Source organism: Bemisia tabaci, chromosome 7, assembly GCF_918797505.1.
Source record: "Bemisia tabaci chromosome 7, PGI_BMITA_v3".
Classification (NCBI taxonomy): Eukaryota; Metazoa; Arthropoda; class Insecta; order Hemiptera; family Aleyrodidae; genus Bemisia; species Bemisia tabaci.
The window spans coordinates 35,907,382-35,921,039 of record NC_092799.1 but is presented as its reverse complement, the minus strand read 5'-3'; the positions used below and the strand labels follow the sequence as shown (position 1 = coordinate 35,921,039).

Sequence of the window (13,658 nt, the reverse complement as noted above, 5' to 3'; positions counted from 1 at the left end):
TCGTGAAAAAAACGTCGAAATGTTGCGATCTTTTTTTCCTACTTGACAAAAGCGCCTTGGTTGTGAACTTCGCAAGCCCAAGCACGGTGCAAAATTATCCGCCGCTGACAGTGGCAGTAACGTAACGTAACGGAGTTGATGGCGTGGCCCGGGAGGGGGGAGGGGGGCATTGAATAATGAAAATATGTCAATTTGCAGTCTTCGCTGTGCCGGGAGTACGGTGCCGCCATTGGTAGACTGCCTAGATGCGCTCCAATGAGCCGCGTAACAGCTCTACTGCGCATCCACGAAGCATGCAAGGAGGGGCCGATGGAAGGAGGGGAAGGCGGACAAGTGGAAGGAAACACCATCTCCCTCCATCCCATCCGCCATTAGTGTTTTTTTAACCGCCGTTGCGAACAGTTTGTCCCACGTTACTCGTTCCCAATAATGGTGCACTTCAATCTCGGTATCCTCTCGAATTCGAATTCGGTTGTGTGATCGTTTCGCGTCTCTCGTCTCTAACTGCGGTCGTTTTTCTACCAGTGGTTGAGAAGATGTAAGCGGTGTGATCTTCGAGTGTGTTGGATACAGTGTTTACGGAGAGTGTGGTGTTGAAGTGGATACATAGTGCGGGGCAAATTAAATGGTGAAAATGTCCGTCATACCGATCAGTGGCAAACGGCAACTGTGCTATCTGTGCGAATCGCCTCGGATGCCATGGTCGATGCTTCACGATTTCTCGGAGGCTGTTTGTCGGGGGTGCGTCAACTACGAAGGCACGGATAGGATCGAGGCAGTCCTCGAACAGACCCGTCAGCTGAAAAGGGTGTACAGTATCCAGGAAGGTCAGTCTGGAAGTCGAAGTAGTAGCAATAGTTCTAGCGGTGCTTCGCACCATCATGCGTCGGCCACGAAATCAGCAGCCATGCACAGGTCAGCGAACACAGCTCATGATCCCTCGCATCAGAATGGGGTGGCGTCTCTAGACGTAGGGATTCCTCCGGCCGCTCATCGGCAAAGTCAACAACCGCCTCTGCCACCCCCTGGTTCGGGAACTTGGCACGCGGCTGGGCATGCAAATTTGCAGCACTCCAGACAAGGGCTTTTGGCCGAGTACGCCACCCCGGCTCCACCCAGGGGCTCTGCTGCGGCTCAGATGCAGAGGAATTTGCAAAATGCTTCAGAGACTGAGCATGAAATGCTCAGAACGGCAGTTAGGTTACCGACCGCTGCCCATTTGGCCGCCGCTGCTGCAGCGCACCATATCCCACCTGGTCCTCACCATAGCAACAATAGCCGTCCAAGTTCCTTGCCTCCCCAATCGATAAGTCTCAAGCGAGGGCTGTCTGGTCCGAGCGAAGATGATGACGGTCACCATTCAATGCTGTCGCATGCTAATGGAGAAGGACCTGCTGCAAAGCGCATGATGAGTGTTGAAGAACAACATGCACCAAGACCGCCCCTAACCAGAGGTGATTCGCTTCCAGCAGTTAGTCTGACTGTACCGTTCAATGAGCGGACCTTCAAAACAGACCCTAAACATCCCATCAGAGCTCCATCCTTCGACACAGCAACGTCATTCAAGCCTACAAGTGAGTAATTTTCTGTCTTACCTTGATAACCCCTCCATTTATGCATGTCTTTGACGAGGAAACTAACTGATGGGCGGTCAAATTATGAATTAAAAAGGTATGAGACTACTTGCTTTTTCAGTGAGAAAGAATCTTAAAACTTGTAAAATCCCCAAAACCAACCGAAGTTGCATTTCATTGTTCGAAAATTCCCCAATATCACAAGATCAATTTCTATAGTAGCCCCGTCAAAAAAACTCTCAACGATCGGTTAAAACCCATCCATGAATTATGTCAAGTGTTTACCAATAGGTATTCAATTGGACATATTTTTGCGATAAAAGAAGTACTAAATAATGAAGCAAGTTGGAAGAAACTATAAAGTGTATAAATCCTGTATCCTAGTCTGTTTTTTTTTAAATTCACTTACACTGTATTTCTTTCGACATACTTAAATATACCTGAGTAATTTTAAATTTTACTTTTAGGTGAGGCTTTTAAAGGCCTCTCACTGTTACACCGGTCCCACTGTCTTGTACTGATCTCCGGCAATCCACCACAATTATCACAGTGTTAACTGGATCGCATTTAGCGAAAAGGAACCAGCGCCATTACAGTGTTATCAAGATTTTGCAACTCCTCCTTTTCTTATAAAAACACTCTAAATTTGTGCACTACTAAAATTGATAAAATTATTTTCATTGGGAGACCAAATAGATTAGCTAACCTGGGAGATTTATTAGTTAATCATGAAGAAGCAACAATTTTACAACCATGTAATCGCGCTGGTTCCTTTTTGCCAAATGCAATCCATACTAAGCATTTTCTGCTTCAGTTCACTTTTTACTCCAAATTTCTGTGGAAAGATACTTCCTAATTTTCCTTCTAAGTAATGCATTAAGAAATTCTGAGGGAAATTTTTGAGCAGATTCATTAATGAGTTTGAAAAATAAACCTGACGGATGAGACATTGCAATATTGCAGGTTTTCATACTACGGACTCGATGTGACATCCTCTCTTTTACCAGGCTTATTCCTGACTGAGTAAAATCGGTCTTTCGACTTCAACAAGTTGAGTGTGTGATGCCGATTCGGCCATAATTCTGAGTAATAAGAGGATTTTGATAACGTAGAATACATCCCGGATGATGTTCTCTATGGTTGTTCCGATGCTATTTCTCTAATTTCGGTGGTTTTTGCTATGATGAAATCGGAAATCCACTCGTCGCCCAAAGATCGAACCGTCTTTTTAAGGCAATCGTATTCAATTGCAGTTCCGCTTTCGTTGCGAGTCCGTTCTGATAAGATATCGTTGTAATGGAGTTGAAAGCTGCACGTTGGTTCTCGTCGGTAATTGAAGCGAGGTGGAATATTCCGCTGGTTAAACTAGTTTGTTCTAGTTGTTGCGATTATCCCGTGCCACGTGCTGAGGGTGCTTCGATCCGATCGCACGGAATGTGACCCCAAGTTCACTAGCCGCGCTTCTGCTAGGCATCTGCTCCGTACAGAAACAAAGCTGTGCTTATTTATGGAAATATGACGTGCACTACAACTACAAATGTAGACGTAGCTTGTGGGGTCTCTTTTTTTTTTTTTTAAAGCTGTTTAATTAAGCTGTAAATTAACATCGGGATTCCGAGATACGTAGAGAGGAGACGCTTAATTAAGCATAAGAATGGGAATTCGAAAGTGTCCAGAGATTAATTTTTCTCCCCAAGTAAACCGATGAGCTTTTTAAGTGTTCGCCTCTTGGCGCCAGGAGTTTTCGTCGGAGGAAATAAAAGGACCTAGAAAATAGCGACTGAACTGAAGAAATCAGTGATAAGTTGCTTATTTGGTCAAATTAATCTAGTATGATGCGAACAAAACATATCAAGATGCACAAACAATAATGTGAATTTTAAGAAGGAATTTTGGTGGCTTTAAAGCGAAGCCACGTATATCTATGTTTGCGTTTTTGTAGACTTGACCTCGTATATCGTGGCGATTTCAGAAACTAAGATAAACATGGGGGGTGGGACATCATACGGGAAAACTAGGAATTGCATATCTACGTCGGGCGTTTTATATTTATGAGGATGTGTTTTATCTTCTTATGATTTGATTTAATTCTGTTTTCTGATTCGAGTTTACTTGATTGATAATAATTCTTGATGATAAGGTCGTGGCAACCCTTGCACTTTTCTTAGTTTAGTTAAAAAATAAAACTCGGAATTTTAATTGCGAGGAAAAACTCCTTGGTGCCTGAAGAGTAAATTTCAGTTGGTTTCATACATTTGTGTGCCTACAGTGGGTGAAGTAAAGATGCCTTACCATCCGGCACTTTCGCACCCTAAACCTGAACAAGCGAGATTTTGGAGGGCTTTGGCTGGAGACTTCTTTTTGAAACTAGTGGAAACTGACCTCTGTTTAGTTATTCCCAAATTATTCCTCTTTGCTCTGGCATCGACATGACGATTTTAATTTTCCGTGGACTGAAGCTCTTTCTCCTCGAGAACGGTCATAATGACGCTACACAACTACTTTACCGTGCCAAGGAAGAATGTCGTAAGAGCCTTCAGACGTTGCCATATTTCCTTCCATAAAAAACGAATTTATCGACGAAAATTGTCATCGTTTTTTTTTGCAAATTTTCAGACAATTTTAATCTCAGTTTCATCTAAAATATTTAAAAATTTCAAGGAAAAATAAGCATAACTTTCCCCAAAAATACATGTTATATCCGGAGACATTTGGCAACTCTCAAATGTTATACAGCGTTTTTGCTTACCACGGCAGTACTGACGTATACTCCAGGGTGACAGGATTTTGATAAGTCAGGAAAAATCAGTGAAGTTTGTCTCGGAACCTCGAAATGTTTTCATCCAACCGGATTACGTCATTTTATTAATTTTAGAAGACCACGCGTTTAAATTTCTTTAAAAGATTTTTATGAGGATTTCAGCTTTAGGTAATGAAAAAAACAGTAAAAAGAAAGGAAATTCGGTTTTCAAAATCCAACCGGAGAAGGCAGGTATTTTTAAGTTCTCAAAAAAACTTATCACCCCGCAACTCAGATATCATTTTTCAAAGCTGCATCACGGACGACAACCATAGTACCCCGTGACGTCACGAAAGAACGCGAAAAATGACGTGGCTACCGCCGAGTGTATTCGGAGGCGTCGCGGACAGGGCGCGAGTCGGCGCCGCGGCGCCGTTCGGTAATTAAGCGTGGCCCGCGGCGTTGTTATTGTTATTGTCCGGCTGCTTACGTCGCCGTCCGTGTCGCGTCGTCCCGCGATCAATACGTTGCGTGGCCGTGACGTCACGTCGCGCCGCCGCGCATGCGCCCCCACCTCACCGCCGCCGCCGCGCGGTCTCCCAAGTGTCATGGCCACTGCCCCCCCCCCCCCCCAACCCAACCATGCTGTCGGCGTCGCGACGCCTTCGCGGATCGTTTCGGAGATCCATTGTCTGGCGACCGGGGCCGCCGTGCCCTTCGGGGCTCCAGCCCGGCTCGTCGGCCTCTGGTGTGCGTCGAAGGTTGGCTCATTGGTGAACCTGCCGAATTTTACCCAGCCCTGATACGTCGGGAAAGATAAATACCCTTTTTTGCGAGTAGCCATTAATTTAGATCGTATTCGATACATCAAATGGGTGAGATTGTATTGGTACCGATTGGTTCTAAACATAAACATAGTCTGAAAAGTCAGTTGAGTAACCTGACGGAACGAGTTTTTTTGTGATAGTTTTTCTGTTCGTGACAGTACCAATTAGCCAAGAATAGTGAAATTGCTACGAAATTTCTCATTTTCAGCTTTTCTGACAAATATCATGTCCTAACATTTTGGTTTACGATGATGTTCTTTTGTTTTGAGCCGAACGACACATCAAACCACCATCGAATACAATCCATTTGATTTCATAACGGAAGGCGCTCTTGAGATAACTATTCGGCCACGGGTGATGCCCGTATTGCCGCCAGCTGTAATTGAAGGCGCGTCACACTAACGATGACACGATCGCGCTTCGCTAGCAGATGCGGCTCTATATCGCCGCCAATTTAAAACTACGTGTCATAGTTCTAGACTCGCTTCCCATTTTTAAAATTGCCATAATTTAAGGAAGGATAAGTAACTTAATTAGTGCCTCTAATTCTAGGACTTTTTTTTAAATATGTTTGTAATAAAGAAAAATCAGGGGTCGATAATCTTCCAAGAAATGCTAGATCGGGGTTGAGCTCCCTCCAAGAAAAGTGATGCCTTCTCTTTTTTTTCCAAGTGCGAGTGAAAGCAGGAACGTCGATTTGTCAAAGCGATCCCAAAATCCAATTTAATCGTTTTTTTTTAGATGCAATCCCGCACGATTTTGCGAAATGGGGGAGGGGGCTAAGTTTTCATAATTTCGCGGAAATAAAATGATTTTTTCATACCTACTGGCTTTCCAAGATTTTTCGCGCTTTCCAAGTTTTTTCCCAGATCGCGCGATCAAAGATTATCAACCCCCAGGCGCCAACCCCTGAAAACAATGAAGAACTGACAAAAATTGTGCATAAACTTCAAATAATTCAGTAAAATTCGCGAAAATTTTTGATATAAACTATTGTTCGATTTCTTTCAATAATTTACTTTAGTAAAAATAAAACGTGGGTGGAGGTGTGCAGCGTTGCAATCAAAGACAAATTACTTTAGTAAAAATAAAACATGGGTGGAGGTGTGCAGCGTTGCAATCAAAGACAAATACGTTTTCTTACGTGTAGCCATCGACATTAGACCTAATTTACAATCGGTCAATCAATGTCCGAACATGAACAATGTCGATCGGAAACAATGTTAACAGAAATTCGCATGAAAATGTTAAATGAATCAACACATTCGATCGCATTTTGATCCGACAGTCGTTAGTCTGTAACTCGGCGGATTAGACCTTAATGTCTCTTTATCTTAGCACTATGTGCCGCGAATTGCGAACCTCCACCCTTGATTGATGACTGCAGGTTTCCACGAATAAAATGAGATGATTCATTCCGAATTCGTGCGACGTGATTGGTCAGATTTCAATAAATCGCTCCATTTCGATCGCGATATTTCAAATTAAACGGGCAGTCGATGTGAGCTAGTACAGCTATAGCTCGAGAAGGACTTGAAACCGATGTGACTCATCAAGCGATCACGTATTGGCATTCTAACCATCGCGCCATGACATGCGCCATCGTTTAATGGAAATCTCCAAGGATGAGCATGATGTCGGGCGGGGGTCAAAGCCCGGAGGATTATTTTAGGCACGTGGTTCGGTGCAGTCGAGATTCTCAAAGGCGGGGTTGACAAAAAGGACCAAGATATTCTGCTTTCAACAACGTGTATGCACGCAGAAAAAAACTTCGTGCGTGGGACCCGAAGTTTAGGTCATATGGATCTCTGAGGTTTTCGGATGGAGTATCTGAACACTTAGGTCCAGCTGCTGAGGTTTGGATCACACACCTGAAACTTCAGTTCTTACATCTGAAGTACTTCGGTTTTCACATCCGAAAAACTTCGGTTCTCACAACTGAAGTACTTCAGATGTAAGAACTGAAGTTTCAAACGTGTGATCCGAACCTCGACCTAAAGTGTCTAGATGCTCAATCCGAAAACTTCAGAGATTCATATGACCTAAACTTCGGGCCCCACGCACGAAGTTTTTTTCTCCGTGTGGAGTGGAGAACGGGACTGATGAGTATGCTCAATCAACTTGGGAGTTTTTGGAAACCGCGCTTCCGTAGAAGGGTCGAATAAGTCAATGAGGATTTTAGACGCATCTGGTGCTCTTTGTAATTTAAAGAGGCTACAGTGATCGAATGAATGATTTCCATCTCGGGGTTTTTCAATCCGTGTGAAGAGTATCGAAAGTTTTCGCCGATAATCGCAAGCGAACATGGGCATTGAGTCCACCAAAGTTGCGAAAAAGGTTTGCGCAGGTGTTTTAGAAGACTTGGCTGAAGTGGCAGTGAGCCCTGGTCGGGCTACACACTGGACACTTTTAAAGTAAGATAGTCTGGATAGGAAATTTTGGACGGAGACACTCGTTGAGTAGGTTAGAAATGCTAGCGCATCTTGGACAGGGATGCATTCTAAATGTTGCGAGACAAGACAGCAGCAGTGGCGGGCATGACTTACTTTCACCCAAATGCGTCTAATTATGATTGGTACCTTTGGGTCCGTTTGTAAATCACGTGACACTGACATTTCTTCAGGAAAGTCTAAAAATTGCAAAATTTGACTTGGTCCATGAGGACAAGTAGGACTTGGGAGCAGAGATGGAAATTTTCAAAACTTTTGGGGATTCATTCAGGAGGCCAAGAAAAGACTAGAAACCGTGATTTCGATTTTGACGTTTTTCATCCCATAAGCCTAATGCGTTATACATTCACGTGTTGCAAATGTTTTCGTTTGGTTTGAAAGTTAGGTTGGAGCTAAGTTTCTCTCTAAACACTCATGTGTGCGCCCCCCTTTGTGCACCGTACCTCAACAGGGTGGCTATACTGCCGCACCAACAGGAAGACAATCTGAGCTGCTTCTGGACTTTCGAAGGCTTAATTAATAATACCGAATAAAATCAACAAATTTCTAATTTTGTGGACTTCATTCGAGGCTTATGAAATTTACTTTTCTCCTACTTATCTCTGCTTTAGAGCGACTAAAGGGGAAAATAAAGAGGTTCTATGCGAAACGACAACACTGCACATTAACTCGTCGAAGCTCGTGTTTTTTTGGGACATGAATAATTTAACAGCCTTGTTTTCCTCAATTTTCGCCGGCGCGGCGTGGCTATGTGGCGCACCACAGATCACCCAACGCGAATGTTAGTGCACGTTACTCGGAATTTAAATGGTCACGGCAAACTTCCATCACGGACTTCTTCTCTCTCCTTTTCCATCTTCTTCTCCGCTAATCTAGTGTCTTTTTTTTCTTCATGGCGCGGCGACAGAAGCCTGCACACGATTTAGTTTGACTGCCACTTTCTTGTTCCTTTTTTTCTTTCAAAATGTCCATTTTTTCACCCGTTCGAGTAATATTTTTTTTCTTGGATTGCATAACTCGTTATGTTGTGCCATTTAATTTATAATGCCAAACTGTTTACGTTTTTTCCCGGACTTTTTCTATTTTTATGTTCTGCGCCGTTTGTTATCCATTCAGATCAGAAAAAACCGTTGTCACTTATTAAAAAAAAGCAAAGTATTTTACGGAGAGAAGCAAAGTTGGGGAACCTTTTTACACGGCATAAAATCGAGGGAAAGTCAATGTTTACATTCCGATTTGATTTTAGTAATGTACATGTATAACCCTGACAGATCCCTTACACTAGTTGTTGTGACTGGACTACTTATTAGACCGTTTTGAATATTTCTTTTCAGTTTTGGCAGTTGGTTCATCTTTTTCATACGTATGGATACATTACGCGTTTCTTCTGTTTTCAGTCGTTGGTTTATAAGCAGGCGGGGGGGGGGGGGGGGGGTGTTGGTCGGTAAAATGTAACCAGGTACCTTTTTGAAATAAACTTGTAGACAGCGTTTTCTGTCGAGTTTCGCGAACACCCGGAACATAATTGAGTTACAGAGAATGATCACCGTGGCCAGCAATTCCCGCGCCTTCCAAAAAAAAATGCGAACGCAGTTGTACTATGTAGATCATCCTAAAGGAAGAAAACAACCGTATTTCAAAAAATTAAATCAGGCCACTGAAACAGATGCCTGATAATATAGGCGTAATCTAAATTACTTCGAAAGTCTACAGCTGAAATTGAGGTCTCTCAATAAATCAATGATAATACATAAATAACCTGCTCTATTGCAAGTGTGTAAAGTTTAAATATTGGCTTAATTGCTCACTTCTAATGTTTGTGTTTGCCACGAAGTACTCCACACACATGTATTTTAGCAGATTAGGTTATTGCCTCCAAAAATTATTCCACTTCAGGGTGTCTACAAGTCCGGTAATAGTACTGATTTTTTAAGGTCGGTCCGGAACTACTGAAAAACTGCTGAAATTTCGCAAGAAGGTCCGGAATTATTTTCATTTTTGTCGTAATTTAGCGGGAAATTCAAATTTTTCGAATTTCGTCCATTCGGGGTACTGAAAAAGCACTGAATTTTTCTGTTGAGGAGGTTTTGATTTCGTTGGAAATGTACTTAAAAGTACTGTAAAAGTACTGATTTTTGGCCAGCTTGTTTTAGTTGACACCCTGAAGCTGGTATCCTCTATTTCAGTCCACTCAGTAGTTTCCACTTCAACACGAAACCCATCAAATTTCAAGACACCTGCACGCTCCCCATCGCAAAATTTGTCCAATCAGCCATCAATGTCCAATCTATCCCCTTAATAGGTAGATAAGTCTTCCTAAAGTCCTCCAGTAGGTCGACAGTTTTTTTCTCTTTCTTTCTTACGAATTTATCATCAGCCCCTTAAGTATCGCCCCTGCTGCATGTAAAAGTTAGAGTCCCTTTATAGGGAGATTTGAGACAACGCCGCTTATGGATGTCGCAAACGGGAATAAAGATTACACGAATCGCACGTCTGCTGTAATCTTTGATCAACCCATTCCTGAATTCCTGTCTCCGTTCCCTCTCCCATTTCATTTGTTCCTTGCCGTACCCCGAATTCCCCGGTCCATTCCAGTTTCTAATCTTTGCAATTGGCGACACTATTATTTTCATTCCCGTTTGTGACACTGTCAAGGCCCCAAAATACAGGAACCGATCAGAAATGGATTCGCGTTATCTTTACTCTCAGTGTAAAGGGACTCTAGTATAAGTCAGTTCACCGGGTTGAGTTTCCGCTACAAGCGTCCGACGCGCATGCGTGTCGACTGCTGCGGCCGACTCCAATTTTCGTGGTCTATCGCGAAGACGATCTGGAATGGAGGGCAGTGGGTGAGCCTGAGCGGCCCCCTTAACGGCAACGGCAGGTGCACTTGGCGGCCCCGGCCGGAGGAACGGTTCGACTGACCCCCCAACGGACGCCGACAAGTGAACGAGGGATCCACGGAAGTGGAAAAAAACCGGCGGCGGCAGACTGATATGCCGATCGGCGATGGGCGAAGCTCATCATCGGTCGATAGTGGATCGTGGAGCGGGGACCGGGGAGTCGCCGTTCAGCCCCCGCCTGGCGCTATAATTAGCTAACGGTTCCTGGGCAACATCCTTCATGCCTATTTCCGTCCTCACAGGGGCCCCTTTTTTTATACATCATCGAGCCTTGTTTCCTCCCCCCTCCTGCCCACTGCCCGGTGCCCACCCAATCGAGTCCTTGCTCAGTGGGTCAACTTGGTGGACGGTCGGGTAGGATGCCATCTGGCCGTAGCAAAACCAGGCAAAGAGGCTCCTAGTCTACTGTCTACTCTGTGTACCTATACCTATCAGGGCCGGATTTACATTTTTAGCGCCCTAGTATAAAACTTAGGGTGGCGCCCCTAAAAGTAGGCGCTCCCGTGGGAGGGTGGGGTCCCCAGACGCCCCTCCTCTCCAGATCAGAGGGAGGATGTAAGGTGTCCCGAAAATGTTCAAATTCGCCATTAAAAAAACACCTTAGTCAACTACTACGTAAAAATTTTTTAATAAGTCACGTTTTTCAACAAATTCTCAAAAATTTTGCGCCCCTTAAAATGTTGCGCCCTAGGCTATAGCCTATGTAGCCTATTGGTAAATCCGGTTCTGATACCTATATAGGGAGAGAAGCGGCCTGCGGCATGTCCAGCGGGCGGATTGTTGAAACTGATAGACAAAGCTATTGATAAAGATGATAAAAAGGATATGGAGGGATCCTATTGGTGGAAGCGGGTGATTGCAATGGACAAGGAAGGCAGGAATTAGACTAGCTAACGGTATCCCACGCGAGACCCTGTAATTAGTCCATTCTTCACCCCCTAAGTCTATAACAACCACCCGTTTCAACCATTGGGTTCGCTCCAAGTTCCTTATGTCTGCTTTGTCTATCAATTTCAATAATCAGCCCGCTGGGACCAGAGATCCTCCACTTGTATATTCGCAATGGTGGAAGTCTCTCCTTTCGGAACTTCAACATTCAACTGTTGACCTACCTACTAAGTACTAAGTCGATGGTGTTTCATTTTCCAAACAAATCGAAGTTTGGGAAACTTGTTCTGGTTTTGTTTAGTTACACTGAGTAAATCTGTTCAAATGCTCTACTGCTTAAAATCTCCTGTACGTATTACCCGTTTGTCTTAACGGTGGTTGATCGGCACTATCGGTGTTATTAAAGGGGTATGATCCCTAGAGAAATCAATTCGGGGGTGTAATCGGTGAATGTTTTTAAACGCGATTTTCAATGTGGGTGCCTCTCGGCTGTTTGCGACGCAACGCAGAAGCGATTGTTGAATCATCCTTAGATCAGTCCGCATAACGGAACTGAGCCATTCAAAAACAGATTAGATAACATTCAGACCCAGAGGACACGATAAATGAAGAGCGACGCAACGTTTATTCGGGGGCGAGAAATTCATTTAGCCGAAAGTTTTGCAGAATTCATGTTCTATTACAGCTTCTATGATAGGTTTCGGGTGGCGATGATGTAACTTAGATACTCTAAAATATGTCGTCAATGAAGCAGTGTTTGCCCGAAGTTAGGTGTCATAAAAATCCCTCTGAGCATAGTGACTGCTTGGTGTTGCTGATTGCTCTTCAAACTCTGCTGCCGTGTTCAACGAAAAACGCCGTATGATCATTCGTATGTTGTCAAATTTTTTCTGATAAAATATTATTTTTCGACGGAAGGTATGGATATTTCACTTGAATTTTTTAGACAATGGGTCTGTTGCGCTGGTCACAGGGTCGTGTTTTGATGTTTGATTCTTGTAGATCAGCAAAGAGTATAAGAATCTGTCCAAGCAGGAACTTTCTACGTTCAATAATAACAGAGCTATCGCGCTTTGAAAGATTCTTTTTATGACGTCGTCCACCGCGGTAGTGACACCCTTGGTTTCTTCCATCTCGCCGTCAGCAGTCAAGAAACTCGTATGAGGGCAAGGTGTAAATATCCAAGGATGTCACTACCGCGGCGGACGACGTCATTAAGTAATTGAAGTTTTCAAAGCGCGATATCTCTGTTAATATTGAACGTTGACAGTGCTGTTCGGACGGATCTTGTTATTTTTGGGTGATCCGCAGGAATCAGACATCAAAACACGATTCTGTGACCAGCGCAACTGACCTATTCAATGTAAGGTGCATTGTCGAAGTAAACTTACAATTTGCGTTGAATGCTCAACGCTAACGGATATCACGTGACCATCGACTTACCCGTTGGGAAACGCGTTGTCGGTTGTCTCTGTTGACTGAAAACTGTTGTGTTTTGAGTGCACAATTACATTTAGAGGTTAGCTTAACGCTCTTAACTACCTCCTGAGACCGATGACTTGTTGAGGACTTCCGTTCGGTAAGCAGTCCCGGACATCGGGCAATCCAAACGGAGTCGAACAACGCCGAGCGTTTGGAATCGAGTGATTCCGTTGCCCAACGGTCCTAAACAGTTTACTTCGACAACGCAGCTGTAAAAAGCTAATGAACATAGCTGAAAACTTGAAAGAGCAATGGTTGCTAGTTTACGGAAAGAATTCGGGTCTCATCATAGGAATCACGGCAATGTCCACAGGCTCAAAAAGCGTTTCTTCCTTAGCACGGCAGAGTCCATTGTTTTGCGTCGATTGGCAACGACGCACAGTGGATCGAGTCAATTAGAGAGGTCGGACATGGAATTTCTTACTAAAATTGCGAATTTTGATGTTCATTCCGTCACATTTTAAATTTTAAGAGGTGCCTTCCGAAGAAAATTTCATGAGAAAACCAATGAAACCACTTTTAGAACCTCGAAGTTTTATATAAACGGAGTTGCAAGCGTTTCAAGTTTCCAAATTTTGTCCGACCTTTCCTGTTGACTCGATGCACTGTGCGACGCTGGTCGCGGTGTATTTTTCGGTGTTCCCTTTCCGGACCATTTTGAATAACATGCGTTCTCTGCCGTGCTAAAGAAGAACACCGTATGAGCCTTCGGACGTTGCCAAACTTCCCTCGATATAAACCGAATTTACTGGATAAATTGTCAATATTTTCCCCCGAAATTTTCAGAAAATTGT

The 13,658-nt window shown here is 43.7% G+C and overlaps 1 protein-coding gene across 1 annotated transcript in view; it reads left to right on the top strand.

Annotated features, from left to right (window-relative positions):
• Positions 1-357: 357 nt before the first annotated feature.
• Positions 358-13,658, top strand: part of Pits (Protein interacting with Ttk69 and Sin3A) — a 33,820-nt gene continuing 20,519 nt past the window's right edge. The window contains exon 1 of the mRNA XM_019044056.2: positions 358-1,574. Coding sequence (XP_018899601.1) covers positions 626-1,574 — 949 coding nt within the window. The 5' untranslated portion in view covers positions 358-625. The remainder of the gene's footprint in view (positions 1,575-13,658) is intronic.